This window comes from Azolla caroliniana, unplaced genomic scaffold (genome assembly GCF_043228905.1).
Source record: "Azolla caroliniana isolate FFs.n. ecotype wild unplaced genomic scaffold, voAzoCaro1.0.p SCAF_8, whole genome shotgun sequence".
NCBI classification, from domain to species: Eukaryota; Viridiplantae; Streptophyta; class Polypodiopsida; order Salviniales; family Salviniaceae; genus Azolla; species Azolla caroliniana.
Genome location: NW_028230443.1, coordinates 13,204,044 through 13,226,551, shown reverse-complemented (window position 1 = coordinate 13,226,551; position 22,508 = coordinate 13,204,044). Strand labels below are relative to the sequence as shown.

Genomic DNA, 22,508 nt, shown 5'->3' with positions numbered 1-22,508 from the left:
CTGCAGTCGGATGGCGGGAAAGAGTACTTTTCTGGTCAATTCAACGGTTATCTACAACAAATGGGAATTCGGCGCGAATTCAGTTGTAGATACACGCCGGAGCAGAACGGCGTGGCCGAGAGGAAGAATCGGTCAGTTGTGGAAGCGGCACGAGAAATTCTGGAGGAGAAGAGCTTGCCCAAGTTCTACTGGGCCGAGGCGGTAAGGACCACGGTATACATCCAGAACCGGATCGGAGACAAAGTGTCGGCGCACGATCTATATTTCGGAACAAAGCCGAACTTGCGACACTTGAGGGTGTTCGGTAGCATTGCGTATGTGCATGTACCGAAGGAGAAAAGGAGGAAGCTGGACGCAAAGGCCGAGAAATGCATCTTGGTCGGTTACTCGGACGAGCAGAAGGGTTATAAGTGCTATAACCCTCGCACCAAACAAGCGCGTGTTAGCCGCGACGTTGTGTTTGACGAGTCCGCGTCCTGGTACCAGCCCCCGATTCCGAACCCCGACTCCAATCTGAGTTCTGACGATGATGTCAGCGAGGCCGAGATGCCTCCGGATGAGCCCGAAATCGAGACCCGCGAAGAGAGTCCGACTTCACTCCGTTTAAGTGGACCGATTGGACGACTGAGTCGGTACGATCAATCCGGTGAAGAGCCGGCGAGTAGTGGAGACTCGGCCGTGCATTCCCCGCGCAGGAAGCCGAGGAGACGGCTTACGCGCAAAGAGAAAGGGAAGAAGAAGGTGTCGGATTCCGGCACGGATAGGAACGAGTCAGACCGACGCGAGTCCGACTCCGAGGGAACCGGTGACGGGTCTTTAAAGATGAAGTCCGTGTCGACCGAGAAGCCCTCGACATCGGCTAATGTGAGATTATGCCGATCTACCCGCCAGAAGAATCTTGTTTTGCGGTTCGGATACAACGAGTACATGGCGCATCATTATGCGTACATGACCCGTGTAGCGGAAGTGCGTGAGCTGGAGAGCTACGCAGAAACGGCTAAAGACGCGAATTGGCGTGCCGCGATGGAGGAAGAGATGCACGCATTGGCGGAGAACGAGACTTGGGACCTGGTTGACGCACCAACAGGGGTAAAACCGATCGGGTGTAGGTGGGTGTACAAGGTCAAGTACAACACTGATGGCTCGGTCAACCGGTACAAGACTCGGCTAGTGGCAAAGGGCTACGCGCCGGTCGCGAAAATGACGACCGTCCATGTTTTGCCCGCAGTAGCTGTGGTGAAGGGGTGACACTTACATCAGATGGATGTAAAGAATGTGTTCCTGCAAGGTGACCTTGAGGAACAGGTGTACATGGTACAGCCCCCTGGATTTCCCTCCAGAACGAACTCCTCGGTAGTATGCCGACTGAAGAAGTCCCTTTACGGCCTGAAGCAAGCCCCGCGTGCCTGGAACGCGAAGATCACGCAACAACTGCGTCGGATGCGCTTCGTCACGTCAAAATCGGACTCTTCCCTGTTCATCCGAAAAGGTCGACTCGGATCGGTTAGTATTTTACTATGTGTTGATGACTTGGTCATCACCGGCGCCGACCTAGGTGAAATCGACCGCGTGAAGCTACAGCTTGCGGTATCGTTCAACATGAAGGATCTGGGGGACCTTCATTACTTCCTCGGGATCGAAGTGATCCGTACCCCCGAAGGCATATTGATCAGCCAACGTCATTACATGCTGAGTATGCTCTTCAAATTCGGGATGGCCGACTGTAAGTCCGTCTCGACTCCTCTGGACAGAACCGTCAAGCTTCGTCCCGATACGGGAAAGGTATGCGACCCGACGAGGTTCCAACAAATTGTCAGAAGCCTCATATACTTGACCATCACCCGACCCGACCTCAGTTATCCGGTCGGAGTGATCAGTCAGTTCATGGCGCGACCCACCGAGGAGCACCTTCAGTGTGCGCAACGCATACTTCGGTATGTCAACGGCACTAAGGACCGCGGACTGCTATATCGAACCGGTGCAGCCGTGCAGTTAGTCGGCTACACCGATGTTGATTGGGCTGGCAACGCCGCCGATCGCCGATCCACATCCGGATACGCGTTCTCCCTCGGGAGTGCCGCGATCGCGTGGAGCAGTAAGAAGCAGCCGACAGTTGCACTGTCGAGCACCGAAGCTGAGTACCAAGGAGCGGTTGTCGCGACATGCGAAGCCATATGGTTGAAGCGGCTACTTAGGGACCTGCAAGAGGAGGTGTCAGATCCGACGATGATCTAATGCGACAACCTCAGCAGCATCCAGCTCGCGAAAAACCCCATTTTCCATGCACGGACCAAGCACATTGAGGTGCACTACCATTTCGTCCGTGAGCGTGTCCTTTCCGGTGACGTCGAACTTCAGTACGTTCCGACGGATCGGCAGACTGCCGACATCTTCACCAAGCCGCTTGGTTTGGACAAGTTGCGGCAATTCTCAGGTGCGCTCGGATTGCGTGACCTCGACGTGCCAAACTTGAGCGGGAGAACAGTCCCGAACGACCAAGCAAGGCGTTCCGACGGATCAGCTGAAGAAGCCGAGGGCGGACCCGCGGAAAAGTCCGGAAGCGGACAGAAGGCGAGCAGCCGAAGGAGAGAGCCGAAGCCAACCACGCATGGGGAAGATAACGCCATCGAGGGCGAGAAGACCAAAGACAAGTTGGAGACAGCCAACTCGGACGAGAGCGAAAACTGATCGGAGGTAGCCGAGTCGGTTCGGATGTTTGATTCAGATACGCTGAATCAACCGAGGCCCAAGCGAAAGAAAAGGCAGCAAGAGAAGCGTCAACACCACAACAACAGAAGAGCTGATAAGGGCCACATGAGCAGACAAGCCGACCGGAAGGGTCGAAGCGCGCGGAGTCGAACAGGTCGAGGAGCGCGAGCGAGGCGTGAAGCCAGGAGGAACCGGAGTTGTGAGCCCGAATATCCCGAAGAGCCTCAAGTTGAGCTTGAGGGGGAGTGTTGAGAGACAAGCTCAACATCGACCGGATCAGCTGAAGAAGCCGAGGACCGGATCGGTTGGGACCGATCGGTTAGGCCGAATGCGTAAACCGGTACGCAGACCGGTGAGTAGGTAGGGTCGGATCGGTGCGTAAACCGGGAGGCCGCTAGGAAAGATATTCCGTAAGGAATATATTTGGGAGTTAGTGTAGGAGCTCTTAATGAGCATTGAAGTAGTGTCAGTACTTCGGTCAGTCCTTCTAGGACTTGTATAAAAGTGTTCATTGAACACACACATGTATAGAGTGTGGTGAATAGAGATTGTGTAATTTTTTGAATATACTTCTTGTGTTTTCCTCTCTCACTCTCTCTGTCTCTCCCGCGTAAACTGCGTAAGCTCAAGCTCTCCATTAAACCTGAGTTTTCTTCCTTCTGTTTGGTCTTCATACTTGCTTCCGCACGTTACTTTTTACATAAATAATATAACAATAGTGATAATATGTAAAAGAAAATTATTAAATAAAGAAATGAAGAAAAATAAGCAAATAAAAACGTAATGGATAAATAAAATATCGATAATAAATCAATAAAATAACTATAATAATATTATTATTGTTATTATTAAATAAAATAGTAAAATAAATAAAGAAATAAAGAATGAATGAAATGAGCAAAAATGAATATCGAATAAATAATAGATAAGTAAAATATTGCTAAATAAAATAACCATAATAGTAATTTATTAATATTAATAATAATAATAATAATGGTAATACGATAAAAGTAAATAAATCAAATAAAATAATAATAATTAAATACCTACCTCTCTCATTGATAGATACCACCTATGGACACTTAACTCAACATACATGTAAAACACTCACATGGAGTTTATATGATCCCACAAGTAAAATTCGACTTCTACAAAAAAAATCTAGGACATCGACATCCTCAAACACTGAACTTAGAAGACCCGAGTCAACCATCCTCTCTGATTCAAGTCCCCGGTGGTGTTGCTCAAATTTCACATGCACACGCACAACTTCGTGACAATGTCACGACACCAAAGCATACGAGGTCTAGCTGTCTAACTCTTTTCTAGTTTTGGGATATGCTAAAGAGCATTCCCGTGCTCTCGAATCTAAGGATATGGGAGTAATATTATCTAAATGTTATGAGCTCATAATGTATCAAACAAACACTTATGCTATTATTCATTAGTTAATACCTATGTGATTCCTCTAATGGTGGCACATGAGTAAATGGAAGTAATTTATCAAATATTCTTGACTATATGTATTCGTGATGTGGACCCAAATTATGTCCATCCTCATTTAGCACATGAAAGATAAGATGAATACCTTGTTTTTATAAGAAAAATGCCTTGTGGGGTTCCCCATGGGATAACAAGGAAAACAAAAGGGAACTCCATGGAAACTCACACATTTGTGTGCAATTGCCAACATGCTTGCCTTACCATTCTATCTAAGATTTCTTATATAACAAACTCCCATCATCTAATCAATATGCTGCTATAGAGGAACCCTTTCATGCAATCATCAAACATGTGAACATACTCCCCAATAAGAGATTTCCCCAACACCAAAAGTCAGGTTATCAAAGATGCAGACATGTGAACTAACATCTTCGTCTAGTGGGAGAATTCGGTGGGCAAATGCAAGTAGCAACGTGGCTAATTTACTGGCAACCCTAATATAATACAAGTAATACTACACTTCAAACTGCCCTAAGAAATGACATTATGCCTAACGCTTCAATGTCTCACTAATTGTTGCATTTAGCGTCATGAATTTTGTGGCGGTTAAAAAACAACACTAAGCTTCGAAAAAATGTATGAATATTTAGATGTATTTATCTATGTATGTGTGTATGTCTAATATATGTTCTATGTTATTTTTTATGTTTATAAACCCTAATTTGCATGAGAGAGAGATTCGGAGAAACAAAAAATACCATTGCCATATGAGAAGAATAAGAAAAGGGGGATTTTGAGGGCCTTGTTTTCTTATAATAGTTTATTTCAAAAAAAAATTTTAAAATACGACACTAAGTTTGGGGTTTATTTCAAATTTTAAACTTCTAAAAAAGATATCAAAAATTGCAAGCGACCCCTAGCATTACGAATAGCGCTAACCTTAATTGCCCCTTGTGTCATAGTGTTTACTATTGGTGATTTGTTGAAGGTAAATGTTTCAACCTATCAAAATCTATAATCTTACATGATTAACTACCTACATTCTTTAGCTAGATTTATTTTGGTTTGTTGTTCTCAAAGTCGAGACCCATAATCTCGTGTTAGATCATATGGGCCATTTGATGTCTTAAAAGATGTTAGTATACCTTTCCTTCTTCACTCCACTTGCACGCACACTCAATAAGGAGGCCAAATTAAGGTGTTTCCACTAGAACAACTCATTATTACATCCAAACAAGATTACTTGTCTCCAAATTTGCGATGTGCTATTTCATTTATTCATTACAATATCAACATCATATGTATCATTGGGCTCTTTAATTATACAACCTATTTTGTTTTCATGTGCCTTCAAAGTTGGAACAAATGTTTGCTACTCTATTAGTGCAAGGACAAGGCCACTCACAAAACTCTTGCTTGAACTCCAAGTCACTACCAACATACTATAGTTTTCATCATTAATCCAACTCATGTTCAAGATTCAATCTAATAGCAAAGCATCCATTACTGTTAGTCATAGATTGACATATTCGCATTCGTGGGGTTTCCCATTCGAATGCAAACGAATACGTATACGAATGCTTGATAAAGTATTCGTTTAACAAAAAAATAGAGTACATGAACTCCCTCCTTAAAAAGAGTACATGAATTCCCTCCTTTTTTGTTTTCTAGGATATAGAAAAAGGGACTTAGACAATAAAAAGGGAACAATAAAAGAGGGAGTTGACACTAATAAATATAAAAGTATTCATTTTATATTTAATAAATAAATAAAATAAAATAAAGGTTCATTAATTCTTCACTTTTTCTTCTTCCAAAATTTATGGATATTTTTATTTATAATCTATTAATGAATAATTGTTCTTGTTTTAGTAATTAAATTTGTTTATTTATTTTTAATTAATTAATTAATTTTTTGTATATTTATTTTGCAAAACGAATGGCTTTATAATATTCTTAGGGTCATTTCGTATTCTCGAATATTGTAAATATCACGCATATGACAATCTATGCTATTAGTTATCATCATGATTAATCCAACTATTATCGAAAACATTAATTGTAGCACTATAACCAATGGATAGCTATGAATCCTTTTATAAACGACGAATATCTATTTGCCCCTTTTTTACCACCATATATATGTATATGCCTCAATCTTGATGATCTTGTAACTTCTCCTATTTGAGTTCATACTAGCTGCAATTCACCCTTTTGTGGAGCAATGGAATAAATCTAAAAATGGTGGCACTTGAATGTTTACCTAGTGTTGGAATTCAAGGAACACAACTTATTGCCATCCAAGGTTAAAAATTCTTTGAAGTACATAAAATCAAGTTAAAAACATGTTAGATTGTTACTTCAAATGCAAGCTAAATGGATTAGATAGTTTGCATCACCCCTCTTAGGACATCCATCGCGCATGAATGTTGTGTTTTCCCTCCTCGTGGAAGAAATCCAAGTGATACTTGGACGTTGACAAGAGGGTCGAAAGGTCGAGAAAGGGCCGAAAGGCTGAAAGTTGAAAGTATACAATAGACATTCGGTTAAGTGTGCACTTTGAACACAAGGAAGATGTGCACACTTAGGGGTTTTCTAAAGCATTTTAGGGTTTTTTGGAAATTTTTAGGTTTTTTCGAAATATTTTCCTTATGTGCTCTAATCATACAATTCTTGATAAGAAAAGTGATCAATTTACGTGATATAATTGACCTGAAACGTTTTTGGTTTCAACATACATACTCTTCAGTTTCTTTCTCGATTCTAGATTACCTTTACTTTTCGCCTTTTTGCTATTTCTGAGGAATACATCCATTATGCAACAAAACTAATGAACTTCCTTGGATGCAATGAGTTTTTTCTTGTGTTCTCTTCCTAGTGGTGGCAGGTTTGAGGAATCGAAGTGCACATGGAGAAGACAGGAAAAGAGAGTGGGGGAGCAATGGACAAATCATAGGCTGCAACTTCTATCATCGTTGAGAATAAACAAGATGCACAAGAAAGAGAGAGGGAGGGAGAGAGGCTTTCTTCATGCGGGAAAAGAGCATGCACGCACGTGGCCTAGGCACACACAAAAAGAGAAGGATAATAGACAGAAGTTTTGTTGCGCATAGAGAAGGAGAGCTCGTGTTCACGGCCGATCGTTGCAAAAACTTGACTATTCACAATCATCAAGAATTGTTTGCCCTCCTTTTCTTATGTTCTTTAATCAAGAATCAAAATCACAGACTCGTAATCGTAAACACATACACACGTAGAACACACGACACACACATACACATACACATACACACAGAAACTCCTTTTGTTGTTTCTGAATGTTTGGAACATAGTTTCAATTTGGTTTAATATAATTTCGTCATGAAACAATGTAAATATTTTGATCTGGATTTTGACCTCTATAAAAAAATGCGCACTTAATAGAATGGTGCACTTAAGTGGGCACACACTTAACCGAATGTCTACTGTATATATATGTAACATATATGTAGATATATATACATGAAGTGAAGTTAGGGCAGAGATATAGACAAATAGAAAAGAACAAAAAGGACGAGAGTGAGCAAGAAATCCTAGAGAGATGCTAAGGACACACATCCAATGGTTGGATCGTCCGTCCCTGTAAGATGAGATAAATTCCTTGCATGAGAACCACACTTATGACTTGATGAAGTTGCATGAGGGAAAGAGGGCCCTTAGGAACAAATGGGTTTTCAAATTGACGATTGGAGAAGATGGCTATCCACCTAGATACAAAGCCCGCATAGTAGTGATGGGCTTCTAGCTTTGCGATAATGATGATGGCATCCATCTAGGTTGTTCTAAGCATAGTTGTAAGTATGAATCTAGAGATTGAGCAGCTAGATATGAAGACTACATTTCTTCATGGTGAACTTGAGGAGGAGATATACATGGAGAAACATGAAGGTTTTGAGATCAAGGGAAAAGAGAAGCTTGTATGCAGATTGAGGAAGAGTTTATATGGCTTGAAACAACAAGCTCCTTGACAATGATACAAGAAGTTTGAATCCGTCATGACAGAGCATGAATTCCACAAGACACAAGCCGATCATTGTGTGTTTGTGAAGAAGTATCATGAAGATGATTTTCTTATTCTCTTGCTGAATCTGGATGATATGTTGGTTGTTTATTGTGATGCTAACAAGATTGCGAGCTTGAAGAAGGCTCTGAGCAAGTCTTTTGCTATGAAGGACTTATGTCCTGCAAAACAAAACTTGGGGATGCATATAGTGCGTGACAGGATGAAAAACATTTTGTGGATATCATAGGAGAGAAATGTGACAAGGGTGTTGCAAAGATTTAACATGGAAATAACCCCATTAGCTCTACACTGCCAGTGGGCATGAAGCTGAATTCTGGACAGTGTCCGAAGTCTGAGAAGGATAAAATAGAGATAAAGAAGGTGCCTGATGCTTCAACCATGGGTAGTTTGTGTTGGGATATCGGTCCCTCCGGATGGGATGTCCGGAGACGAATGACGGCAAGCCCGGTTACGGTATGAAGCCGGATGAAGAAGACCCCGGTTACGGAGCCGGATGATGAAGACCCCGGTTACGGAGCCGGATGATGAATGTACCCGGAGCGAGATCCGGATGCGGGGACATATTTGTCAATATGTTTGCCAAGTGCCCTTGAGGCTATATTTGTAAATAGCCCGAAAGTCATATGTGTATAAATATGACTTAGGGCAAATAGTTTATGTTGTTGCTCATTTTATGTTCTAGTCGAGAGAGCAGAGTGAGAGCAGCCGAGAGAAAGAGAGAGAGAGAGAAACGAAGAGGTCGACGCCTCTGTGTAATACCGCCGCCTGTGGCGAAGACAGTGAGCTCAAGGTTGTTGCCTTGTAGCTTCACCTTTGTATATTTCTCTGTGCATAGTTTGGTTTGGAGTCTCGCACTCCCGTGGTTTTTCCCGTATAGGGTTTTCCACGTTAATCCCTGTGTATCGCGTCTTTCTCTGTATTTCCTATTTTCTGCTGCATTGATCCGCGATTACTCGGTTGTGGCCGAGTGGAGAAGGTGAATCAAATCGGTGATTCCTTACAAAGTGGTATCAGAGCGACGGCAGTGCAGAAAATGGAAGGCGGCAGCAGCGGGCAGCCGGGGATGATGGTGCTGAATGCGCAGAACTACGCCGACTGGAAGATCAAGATGGAGGATCTTCTGATTGTTCGGGACCTGTACGAACCGATTGACAGGTCGGAAATACCGAAAGGGGTACTTGAGTCGGAGTGGAAGCTCCTGAACCGGAAAGCCGTAGCGACGATCCGACAATATGTCGATGTAAGCGTCCTACAACACGTGGCGAACGACACCAACGCATACGAGATGTGGAAGAAGCTGTCGGGCCTCTACGAGAGGAAGAATGCGTTGAACCGGACCTCCCTGATGAGGAAGATAGTGAATCTCAAGTACCGGGACGGCGAGAGTATGGTGGAACACGTAAGCACGTTCATGGGATTCGTGAACCAGCTTGCGGCAATCAAGTTCCCGTTGGAGGATGCAATGCAAGCCATCATCCTGATGTGTACATTGCCGGACAGCTGGGAGAACTTGGTGGTGACTCTCAGCACCTCCTGCACCGAAGATAACTTGTCTCTACAAACGGTAAAGACAAGTATTCTAAATGAAGAAGCGCGTCGGAGAGATAAGGAACCGGCGTCCGACTCGAAGGCGCTGCTTACCGAATCGGAACGGGGAAGACAATGGAACCGGAGTCCGCAAAGACGGGAGAAGTCGGGGACCCGGTCGCAGTCAAGAGGAAGGCCAACATGCTTCCACTGTGGGAAGCCGGGGCACTTCCGAAAGAATTGTCGGCATTACCGTAAAGACAACGGAGCCGACGACACCGATTTGAAGAAGTCACCGGAACGAAACGGTGCATACCGGGGAGCCACGGACCGGAGAGGTCCGGATCGGCGAGGGCAGGACCGGAAAGGAACGACGGCACTCGCGGCAAGTGAAGAGGAGATCATGCTCATCACCGAAGAAGGTGAACTAAACATTGCCGGCGATGAGACGACCTGGGTGATCGATTCCGGAGCGTCGTTCCACCTGACCCCGGAGAGAAGATACTTCTCATCCTACACAGCCGGTGAGCATGGCTGTGTTCGGATGGGAAATGAAGGTACGTGCCGGATTGCCGGCATAGGAGACGTGTGGGTGACAACCTCGACCGGATGCAAAATGCTGCTGAAGGATGTCAGACACGTTCCGGAGGTTCGATTGAACCTGATTTCGGCCGGGAGGCTAGATGATGAAGGCTACACAGGTAGCATCCGGAACGGCGTAATGAAGTTCAGCAAGGGGAACCTGATAGTGGCTCGGGCCCGGAAAGACAACACACTGTACCTGATGAATGCCCGGTTATGTCCGGAAGAGCTGAATGTGGCAGCCGACACTGCCGGTGAGCTGTGGCACAAGAGACTGTGCCACATGAGCGAGAAGGGGATGAAGAGGCTTGCAGAAGACAACCTCATTCCAGTGAAGCATGTGCATCTGGAGAAGTGCACCGACTGTCTGGCCGGTAAGCAAAACCGAACCTCCTTCCACTCAAGGCCACCGACGAGACGTAGCGCACCATTGGAGTTGGTGCATACTGATGTGTGTCAGGTAGAAACGAAGTCACATGGCGGAGCCCAGTACTTCGTAACATTCATTGACGACCATAGCCGGAAGCTGTGGACGGCACCGTTGAAGACAAAGGACCAAGTATTGTCAGTCTTTAAAGAACTTCACGCGAGAGTGGAAAGGGAATCCGGCAAGAAGCTGAAAGCGATACGAGCGGATAACGGAGGGGAATACCGGGGGCAGTTCCAGGAGTACTGTCGCTCGAACGGAATCCGGCTCGAGTTTACAGTGCCGAAGACGCCGGAACTGAACGGGCTGGCCGAGAGGATGAACCGGACCATAATGGAGAGGGTCCGGAGTATGCTGGCACATGCGAAATTACCCAAGGGGTTTTGGGCTGAGGCAATGTCGACGGCGACATACGTGATAAACAGATCACCCTCAGTACCTTTGGACGGAGACACGCCGCAGAAAGTTTGGACCGGTAAGGAAGTGTCCTACCGGCATCTGAAGGTGTTCGGGTGTCTCGCATATGTGCATGTGGCAAAGGACCGGAGAGGAAAGCTAGATCCAAAGACCCGTCCATGCATATTCCTCGGTTACGGCGACGACGAGTTCGGCTACCGAGTATGGGACCCGGTCGACAAGAAGATATTCAGGAGTCGTGATATCATCTTCATGGAGGACAAGACACTCGCCGACTGGGAGTCGGAGAAGAAGATGAAGAGCTCCAAGTCGACCGGTGAGAATCAACTCTACGAGGAGCAGTCCCGACCGGCAAGGGACCGGTTAGCACTCGAGGATCCGGCCGAAGACGGTGAAGAAACAGAACCGGCCGAAGAAGATGAAAGTAATACCGGAACCGGCCCCGATCCCGAACTGGATTCGGATGAAGAAGAATCGGAAGAACCGGTTACCGAAGCTCCCGAACGGAGATATCCTCTAAGAGAGAGAAGGGCCCCCCGGAGATTTCCGGAACCAGAGCACGTGCTGCTAACCGACGAGGGGGAGCCGGAGAGCTTTGAAGAAGCGAAGCATGACACCCATAGCCGCAGGTGGTTAAGTGCCATGCAAGAGGAGATGGATTCCCTGCATGAGAACCACACATATGAACTTGTGGAGCTGCCGAAAGGAAAACGGGCACTCCGTAACAAGTGGGTGTTCAAGCTGAAACCGGGAGATGCCGGAAACCCCCCGAGATACAAAGCCAGGATCGTGGTGAAGGGGTTTCAGCAGAAGAAGGGCGTCGACTTCGACGAGATATTTGCCCCGGTAGTGAAGATGACCTCCATCCGAACGGTGCTGAGCATAGCGGCAAGCATGGACCTCGAGGTAGAACAGATGGACGTGAAGACGGCATTCCTTCACGGTGATCTCGAAGAAGAGATCTACATGCAGCAACCGGAAGGATTCGAGAAGAAAGGGAAGGAGCACCTGGTATGCCGGTTGAAGAAGAGCCTTTACGGACTGAAGCAGGCTCCCCGGCAATGGTACCGGAAGTTCGACTCCTTCATGACCGACGAAGGGTACCTCAAAACGCAGTCCGACCACTGCGTGTTTGTGAAGAAGTTCGAAGGAGGAGACTTTCTAATACTCCTCCTGTATGTGGACGACATGTTGATCGTCGGACGGGACCAGGCCAAGATACGGATGCTGAAGAAGGCTCTTCACCGAACCTTCTCAATGAAGGACCTGGGTCCGGCGAGGCAAATACTAGGGATGCACATCATCCGAGACCGGAGCAAGAAGCAGTTGTGGCTGTCACAGGAGAAGTACGTGACAAAGGTGCTTAAACGGTTCAACATGTCGGAAGCAAGACCAGTCGGATCGACCCTCCCGGCAAACTGCAAGCTGTCCAGCAAGCAAAGTCCCAAGACAAAGGCTGAAAAGGAGGATATGATGAAAGTGCCGTATGCCTCAGCCGTCGGGAGCTTGATGTACGCCATGGTGTGTACGAGACCGGACATCGGATATGCAGTCGGAGTGGTGAGCCGGTACATGAGCAATCCCGGCAAAGAACACTGGATCGCGGCCAAGTGGATACTCCGATACCTGAAGGGCACGGCGAACGTGTGCCTCCGATTCGGCTCCGGTAAGCCCGAACTCGACGGCTTCACCGATTCGGATATGTCGGCTGATGCAGATACCAGCCGGTCCACATCAGGGTATGTGATGACGTATGCAGGGGGAGCCGTTTCGTGGCAGTCAAGGCTGCAGAAGACGGTTGCGTTGTCAACCACGGAGGCGGAGTACATGGCGGCTGTTGAAGCCGGCAAGGAAATAATATGGATGAAGGACTTCATTAGAGAGCTCGGTATCCGGCAGGAGGAGTACCGACTCTACTGCGACAGTCAGAGTGCCATCCACCTTGCGAAGAACGCGGCCTACCATTCCCGGACGAAACACATCCAGCGTAGATACCACTGGATCCGGGAAAGGATAGAAGATAAGGAGTTCGTGCTGACGAAGATCCACACGGACGAGAACGGGTCAGATATGCTGACCAAAGTACTCACACCCGACAAGCTGGAAGCATGCCGGAGGAGGATCGGATTGGAGAGACATCCCATGCCGAAGTGAAGGGGGAGTTTGTTGGGATATCGGTCCCTCCGGATGGGATGTCCGGAGACGAATGACGGCAAGCCCGGTTACGGTATGAAGCCGGATGAAGAAGACCCCGGTTACGGAGCCGGATGATGAAGACCCCGGTTACGGAGCCGGATGATGAATGTACCCGGAGCGAGATCCGGATGCGGGGACATATTTGTCAATATGTTTGCCAAGTGCCCTTGAGGCTATATTTGTAAATAGCCCGAAAGTCATATGTGTATAAATATGACTTAGGGCAAATAGTTTATGTTGTTGCTCATTTTATGTTCTAGTCGAGAGAGCAGAGTGAGAGCAGCCGAGAGAAAGAGAGAGAGAGAGAAACGAAGAGGTCGACGCCTCTGTGTAATACCGCCGCCTGTGGCGAAGACAGTGAGCTCAAGGTTGTTGCCTTGTAGCTTCACCTTTGTATATTTCTCTGTGCATAGTTTGGTTTGGAGTCTCGCACTCCCGTGGTTTTTCCCGTATAGGGTTTTCCACGTTAATCCCTGTGTATCGCGTCTTTCTCTGTATTTCCTATTTTCTGCTGCATTGATCCGCGATTACTCGGTTGTGGCCGAGTGGAGAAGGTGAATCAAATCGGTGATTCCTTACAGTTTGATGTATGTTATGGTTTGTACTAGGGCGGATATTGCCTTTACTGTTGGGGTTGTCAGTTGATTCATGACTAATCCTGGAAATGAGCATTCAGCTGTAATTAAGTGGATCCTCAGGTATCTCAGAGGCACCTCAAGTGCATGCCTTAAGTATGGTCCCGAAGAACCTATGCTTGATGGTTTTACAAATTTTGACATGTTAGATGATGTGGATTCTAACCGATACACATTAGATTATTTGATGACATATGCAAGGGGAGTTGTATCAGGGCAATCGAGATTGCAGAAGAGTGTAGCTTTGTCAACCACAGAGGTCGAGTATATGGGCCTATGGCTACAGTTGAGGCTGGTAAGGAGTTGATTTGGATGAGAGATTTCTTGACTGAGTTGGGAGTAAACCAAGATAAGTTCATGTTTCATTGTGACAATCAAAGTGTCATCTAGCTTGCCAAGAATGTTGCCTATCATTCTCAAACCAAACACATATAGAGAAGGTTTCATTGCTTGCGAGAGAGAGTAGAAGATGGAGACTTTGTTCGGGTGAAGATTCACACCGATGACAATGGGTCAGATATGTTAACGAAGACTTTGCCAAAGGAAAAGCTTGTTGCTTGTCACATGAGAGCGGGTCTGGTTGATTCTCCCATACAAGAGTGAAGGGGGAGTTTGTTGTGTTTTCCCTCCTCATGAGAGAAGAAGTCCAAGTGATACTTGGGCGTTGACAAGAGGGTTGAAAAGGGCCAAAAGGCCGAAATTTGAAATTATATACATATATACATACATATATACATGAAGTGAAGTTAGGGCAAAGATATAGATAGATAGAAGAGAACAAAAAGGAAGAGAGTGAGCAAGAAATCTCAGAGAGATTCTAAGGACACATCCAATGATTGGATCATTGATCTCTGTTCTTCAAATCAAGTTCTATTGTTCAGTGTTTCATATCTTTGTTGTTCCATCCATTTTGTTGGGTGAAGTATGTTATCAAGATTGCTACCTTGATTCTCGAGTATTCTTAGAGAGATGTCTAGGGAGGTTGTACCCTTCTGTACATTGAGTTTATAGTGGAAATTATGGTACCCGAAGGGGCCCGCGGTTTTTCCCCAATTTAGGGTTTTCCATGTATAAGTCATGTGTGTTCTATTTGCATTTATCATTTTCTTGTTGCTAGTTTAGTTGATTCCTAATTCCGCATTCAAAACAATGAACCCTATCGCTTTCTATCATATTCCTTTTTAAGATGAAGGTAGTTAAGGAGTTTCTAAACCTAATGGTTTGATCCTTTAATTATGAGGATTAACACCCTAATCCTAATGCCCGAATGCTTTTATTATATGATCAATTGAGTTGTGAGAGGATCTACAAACACAATGTATCACGCCCATTATCATAATTATATTTTGTGAGTAATGTTACAAAAAAGATATCGAAATAAAACACTAAGGTTCTACTAAGAGCAAACACCAAAGCCACAAAACACCTCAACAAACAGATTTTTTCTTTCATTGCAATTGACTGTTGTAACTTCAATAATTGAAAAACTCATGATAAAGCCAAAAAAGTTCAAATAGGGAATAGTTTTCTACATTGTCAGTATATTAAACTTAAATTGTATTTCACTTGTACAGCATACTTATTAAATTGTATAATTTTGATACATGTTACGCACAGCCCTTCGGAATGCATGTTAAAAGCGTGAATAACTATTACAAAATATGCAAACGAACCAATGGATTTCCCTTCAGAGGCATCTGTGCTTTCAGACTTAAAAACAATGAATTTCTCTGTTAGGATACCTCTAACGCAAAAGTGATGAATTACAAGAATATATACACACTGCAAAATAATGCCAGAAATGATTATACTGGAGCATGCCTCTATTAGTATAATCTTCAGAAGAAATTGAAGAGAGTTCATTTGTTGACAGGATTCACGAGTTAAAGTAACAATTTTTAGTAGAGGTCAAGATCGTTGCCCACTTTGAGCATTGAATATGCCACCACTTGAAACTGCCACTATAAGGTGCCGAAAAAGATAAATGCCGTGACTGGTACAACTCACATCCTTTCCTTTGGATGATGTCATAATCATTATGATTCTGTCTTCAAGCAGTAAGCTACAGTTAGATGTAAACATTACTGAACATGAAATTGCATAAACTAATATGCAAATGTCCAACTCATTACAACAGACCAGCCACTACATCAAGTATTGATTTCAATGCTCTCAAATTATACGTGTACTTCAGATAAAAAACTGTATATCTATCAACAGAGTATATATGTACTACTAGTCATAGTATATCTGTACCAATGGTCAATGCTCTCCAAAGTAGTATGAAGTTTAGACCTCCATGTTTATAGATGACTTATTCTTTTCAACCTCAACACTGAGCATCCTATCAAACAATGATACTACGTTTATAAATTCAAGATAAAAACTTTATATGCCATTGTTGATGAAAAGCATAATCTCATGGTTTTCTACTCAGCAATTTTCTGTCTAATCACAGAAGATGAAACTCCAGGAAAAAAAATATCTACCACCTGCCAAGAATTTTCCATATCCTAGAAGATTCCCATACTGTCGAATCATCACATTGGCAAGTCAGATAAAAATAGCACTTGGCAAATAAGATAATAACAATCAGGAAGCAATTGCGACTAGTTAAAAAAGATAAAAATACCCCGAAACGATATAATTCCCAGTTTTTCCTTCTGATCCTAGGTAAAAACTTAGGTAGATAGAAAACTCCTAGCAGGTAATACTCCAATAAGCCAAAAATGCTTCCCAATAGATCGCATAGAAGAACCAGGTTAAGTCCTCCAAGAACTGACAAGAACACCAGAAATAATATGAGGCATGACTCCATCTCATCCTTGACTTGACCGACACGATGAGAAACGAAGGATGTAATAATATCTATGTGGCTTCAAGAAACTATTATGTTTGTATGGTTCAAACCTGAATTGCTAAATAAATAGTGCATTAGCTAAAGCAATATAGCTTTTTGTCACATTTAGCGTCAACATCTAAAACAATGAAAATAGCACTTCCAAAGTACAAATAGACTATCTCAAGATAAAGTGCAAAGTAAGTTTATTTATTTATTCTTTCTTGTTTTTGTTCATCAATTTATGCCCTGTCCTTTATTCATCATTTACATACGTTTTTATCATTTATCTGTATCCTTCTTGTTACATTATTACGACTATGTAGCTTAGTTTTTGCATTTTGATCCTGAGCCAAGGGGGTGTACATAGACAGCTTAGGAAGGCCAAGTGGATGGGGAATCTCCATATATAGTTTCTAAAACATTCCTCTATGAATAACCCCTTTCAACAATCCCAAACATCATCTTGCCTATACCACATAAACCAGCATTAATATTCTCTAGATAAATCCTTAAATACATCAGGATTCTTACCTTCTAGGATAACCTGGACACTCTACCGTGATGCAATCCCATCCTTTGATATCCATTCCTCTCCATGCTGCTGGTCCTGTGATAAATAAAAGAACTCAAAATGTAATGAAACTTGCCAAACCAGGTATTTTATGAAATCCATTATTATATTTTACCTTGTTACTTGTCTGTTTTGTAATACAACAGAGGTTTCTATGACATCTGACTCTGACCCCACAGAGGATTCATTAGAAACGTCCAACCTGTTAGCACTAGAAGACGTTTTATCTATATTGGACGCTATCGTAGATAAGAAATGTCCATCTGACTTTAAAGTGTTGTTGGCAAAGGCACTCGTTGATTGCTGGTATTGCGATGCAAGACTTTCCCTCATGTTATCATGACCTATAAAATTTTGGTGTGTTTGTTGCTGATAAAAAGAACTTTCCCATGTACCACCTGTTCCTGAACTCTCAAGCTTTGAGCCCATGTGTAATGGTATCGTAACGTTTTGCGCCCTTTGGTTTTGAGCATGTCCAACAGGAGTGAGTGCTACTGCAGGTGGCCAGTTTGTACCAGTAGAGGAGGGACCTGCTGCTGCAGCAGCAGCAGCAGCAACTTTTGCCACAGCAGTTGTGGCAGAAATTATTGCATGGGCACCTTCTCTTAAATGTACAAAATCTCCATCTATAACAAATAGCTGAATAATGAAACAAATAAGTATTAAAACATAGCAGACCCTCACACAATCCCAAGTTAAGAAGAAATGAGAAGGGAGCAGAAAAATATTACCTTGGGATGTGAACTGATAAATTCATCTAAACGCCCATATTTCTTTTTATAATCATGCCAATGCAATGGAGCAAGCATCTTTGCCAGACGATTTGGCAGCTACATTTTAAAAATGCTAGTTAAGATACTTTTAGAATTAAATCACTAAAACTTTGTAAGTATTGTACACTATCACATCAAGGCTTCTCACCGTTGTGCTAATCTTAATGTGTGCACTGGCTTCTGATGGAATTGCCCTTACAAGGCATGCCAATAGGGATCTTTCATCCAAAAATGTAGGAATGGAAGTCATTCCATGAACCTTTTCTGGTAAGGCATGAAGCAATGAACCATTTGGCGCCATCTGATCGCTTTGTCTCAACTTATTTTGATCCTCTCCACTAGTACCTGAATTTACTGCAGATAACTGTGCCTTTTTGCCCAACTCTTTTTTTTCAAGGATTCTCAGCATGCTTGAATCTCTTGAATATACCTGATTTTCATCCATAGGCTGCAACTTGAATCATACCAAAAACATATCTTAGACAGAAAAAGAAGATGTTAATGGATAGAATATCAGCACAAAAACATAAATTGGTTATTGCATATCAAATTATAGTTGTAAACCTTTGCATATCCTCCAACTTCCAGTTGATCCGTCACTTCCTGCTTTTGAGTTTGTTCTTCTTTTATACTATGTTTGATTTCCTTGTTGCTTTGTTCACCAAGTGAGTGTCCTGTATGCTTCTCATCAGATTGTGTCACATCTTTCTGCAGCACATGATGTACACCAGAACTAACTGGCACATTGACCAAGCAAGTGAAATCCAAGTTTTGGTTGTCCCCTAACACTGTACTCTCATCTCCTCCTTGTTGATTGGCACCTTGTGCGTCTAAAGAAATATGATATGTATTTTCAGGGGAATGATTAAACACTTGCAATTGTTGTGTCTGGGCCAGGCATATTTGGGGAGGTCGGGCATGCTGAATTAGCTTAAATTGCTGCAACATTGCACATAAATGGATACTTATTTTTTCAATATTTCAATGCAAATTGAAGAATCTAAGATGAGAAAAATAGAACCTGCATTATAGGTAATTGAAGTTGTGGTTGGGTAGTCCTTGAATCTGGGAATTGGCTCATAATAGATGGAGCTATTTGAGATGTGACTATTCCATGTTGTTGGCCAGAAAACTGGTCAAGCCGTGTAGGGTGATTATCAGGAAGAGCATAAGTTGTTGTCTCCACAGCTTGTGAACCAGAAAAAGACAAATCTCTTACCTGCTCCAACATATTGATATTAACTGCTATATGAATGATGCAACTATCTTCCAGATCTAGCTAAATTTCCATTTATTAAAGAATGTGCATAAATTCAAAACTGACCTGATTGCTAGCAATGATAGCCCCTTTTGTCATTTTGCCAGCATTTCCCACCACTGGATCTGTTAAATTCAGCTCCTGCATACCTTTATTATTCGGAAGACCAGAAAATTCATGCCTAGCTTCTATATGATTTGCAGAAGTACTTCTTAGCAGTCGGTTCTGCTCTCTCACTTCAGCAGCCTCTCTTCTTAATCTTTGTATTGTTTGCATATGAAATCTCTCAACCTCAGCCAGCTAGACAGTATAAAAGGTATGTCAGTCAACTAGCTAAATAAGAAAAAAAGATAATTAAATTGACATCTTTTAAGAGGACAAAAATGACCTGTGGCACTGAACAAAAATTATATCTTCGAATGTTGTCTCACTTTGAGAACAATAAACCAGAATAAATATGACTACATTAGTAAAATTGCCTAAGGAAACAAAACTTCTTATTAGATATGCGTTTTATAAGCTGAGCTTAGATTCAACTGAAAATTTTGCCTTCAAAAGATGTCCAACATGGGCCAATCCAAGATGGAGTGTTCTCCAAAGCATGGGAAGCACCTTCACTGTTGAGTGGCAATGGCCCTAGTTTGTTGATAAGAAAGGTGGCAGCACCTGGTATGGAAGGAAGCTCCCTACATGCACAAAAATTTGTTATTCCCCAATTGATTGCTTTTGAATGTTGTGGTTAATAACCTATTTTTTAGCATGTGATTGACTGTAGCATGAGGGGGTGATTGAAACTTGTTAGATACAATCAATGATCAACCCCAAGTTATAAATTTATCTCCACATGTATTCTTAGAGTGCACATTTTGTGATAGCACCCCAAATGAGGAGTAGGTATAGTGCAACCTGGCAATAAGGGTCAATAAGGTATCAATGTAGGAAACCGTAGATGAGTAGGACAGAATGTATTTAGGAAAGTGTTGTCACCTTCTTGGTCGACAAACACAAAGGGTCGGACAACTTACTCTCTAAGAAGTCCTATCAAGGAAGTTGTGGTTGGAGATATGGATTTGGTTGACTCTGATTTCTTAATCACTCCTGGTTAATCTTTATTATGATTCTCACTCCAAGATCACTTACTTATCTTCATCAAACACGCTTATTTTTATCGCACATACAGATATAACTACGATACTTAATTACTTTGAAACTTATGATCGACTATATATTGCGACACACACTCTCTCTCTCTCTCTCTGTCTAGTTGTACGAATTAATATAATCACTCTCTTAGAACGGAGTCACAACAAGACACAGATTACTCTAAAATAAAATTATATTAAATTTATACACTTACAGATCCCCCGTGTTACAATGCTCTATGTTCTTTTTTATAGGCGGCATGAGGGACTTACATCAAGAAACTACAACTGCCGTTCGGCAAGAACCTTATAATTATGACTAACTACCTACTATATTTTTATACTTGGCATTTTATTTTCCTCGTTCAACTGCCGTCACACTTGTCCGTCTCCGACTACTCTTTCGACTATCATTACGACTCTCTTCCATACTTTTTCGACTGTACTTTTTCGACTTCTAATATACTCAGCCTTCGACTATGTACATTGGGTTGGCCCAACTAGGTGACAAAAAGAGGGAAGTAGGGTAATAGGGTTGACTAGTCAGGTCGACTGGAAGAATATTCAGAGTCAGACAACATACGACAAAAAGATATGTCTGTGTCGGACTACACTGCCAAGATCAAGAGCATTTGCAACTTTCTTGGCTCCATCAATGTAAACATCGACAAAGACGAGATGGTTCAAGTATGCTTGGATGGCCTCGCACATTCGTTCAACCCGATAAGGACAACTATCCTAGCAACAGGAAACCCTCTTTCGTTCTCTGACCTTCAATCAATACTATTAGTCGAAGAGAACCACATCCGAACCAAGACGAAGACGTCGGAAGGACAAATGTTTTTCTCGAATTCGGATAGTGGTTGAGGACGAGGTCGAGGCGATAGAAGAGGTCGATTCGACCGATCTCATGAAGGGAACTCAAACCTTCGACAAGAAGACGGAAGCCATCGAGGAACCTTCGGAAGAAGGGGGAGCTTCCATGCCAAAGAAGGTCGGCAAACGAGACCCACCACTTGCAACTATTGCGACAAAATCGGTGAAGAAGACGTCAGAAGGACAAATGTTCTTCTCGAATTCGGATAGTGGTTGAGGACGAGGTCGAGGCGATAGAAGAGGTCGATTTGACCCATCTCATGAAGGAAACTCAAACCTTCGACAAGAAGATGGAAGCCATCGAGGAACCTTCGGAAGAAGGGGGAGCTTCCACGCCAAAGAAGGTCGGCAAACAAGGCCCACCACTTGCAACTATTGCGACAAAATCGGCGACCGTGAAGAGGAGTGTCGGAAGAAGAGAAGTGAGTCAACTCCCACAAGCCGACAACTCACAAACTACGCCACCTTCATCGGCGACTACTCGCACTACACATGGATCTTCCCGATGAAGAAGAAGAGTGAAATGCTCTCCCACTTCCAAAAGCTCAAGTGCCAAGTCGAAAAAGAAACCGGTCGGCACATTCGATGCCTACAATCGAATGGAGGCAAGGAGTACTTCTCCGACAAATTGATCTCCTACCCCCAAGGTGAAGGCATCCGAAGAAAATTCTCATGCCGACACACACCCCAACAAAATGGAGTAGCTGAAAGGAAGAATCGGCAAATACTCGAGGTAGCACGCGCCATGATGCATGAGAAGCACATGACGAACTCTATTGGGCCGAAGCGGCATCCTCAACCGTCTATCTCATGAACTAGTGCACCACTAATGGAGTGCATGAGCTAACTCCATACGAGCTCCTTGTCAAAAGGAAGTTGATCCTGTCGCACTTGAAAGTGTTCGGAAGCATTGCGAATGTACGCATCCCGAGTGAAAAATGACAGAAACTCAACGTGAAGTCGGAGAAATGTATCCTCATATGATACTCGTTCAAGCAAACGGCATACAAGTGCTATAACCCTTCAACTTGAGCAGTTCGGGTGAGT

The 22,508-nt window shown here is 43.5% G+C and overlaps 1 protein-coding gene across 2 annotated transcripts; it reads right to left on the bottom strand.

Annotated features, from left to right (window-relative positions):
- Positions 1-15,615: 15,615 nt before the first annotated feature.
- LOC147861035 (uncharacterized) lies at positions 15,616-19,718 on the bottom strand. Of its 2 annotated transcripts, none has more exons than XM_087323243.1 (8): positions 19,510-19,718; positions 19,207-19,404; positions 18,750-19,124; positions 18,334-18,633; positions 18,144-18,242; positions 17,528-18,051; positions 17,373-17,448; positions 15,616-16,047 (listed from the first exon to the last, which is right to left on the bottom strand). In XM_087323243.1, exons 1-7 carry the CDS (start codon positions 19,588-19,590, stop codon positions 17,376-17,378), a joined length of 1,650 nt encoding a protein of 549 aa, XP_087179369.1. In that variant the 5' UTR covers positions 19,591-19,718; the 3' UTR covers positions 15,616-16,047; positions 17,373-17,375. The 2 variants fall into 2 exon arrangements, with proteins under 2 accessions (XP_087179369.1, XP_087179368.1); XM_087323242.1 differs by having other exon boundaries at positions 15,616-16,043.
- Between the last annotated feature and the right edge of the window lie 2,790 nt (positions 19,719-22,508).

What these genes read in the sequence shown, in the direction of transcription:
- LOC147861035 (XM_087323243.1), bottom strand. Translation starts at nt 19,590, where the DNA reads ATGCAGGAGCTGAATTTAACAGATCCAGTGGTGGGAAATGCTGGCAAA. An exon ending in CTATCATTGCTAGCAATCAG is followed by an intron (nt 19,405 to 19,509) that starts GTCAGTTTTGAA and finishes ATGTTGGAGCAG; the next exon opens with GTAAGAGATTTGTCTTTTTC. An exon ending in TTATCAGTTCACATCCCAAG is followed by an intron (nt 18,052 to 18,143) that starts GTAATATTTTTC and finishes TTCATTATTCAG; the next exon opens with CTATTTGTTATAGATGGAGA.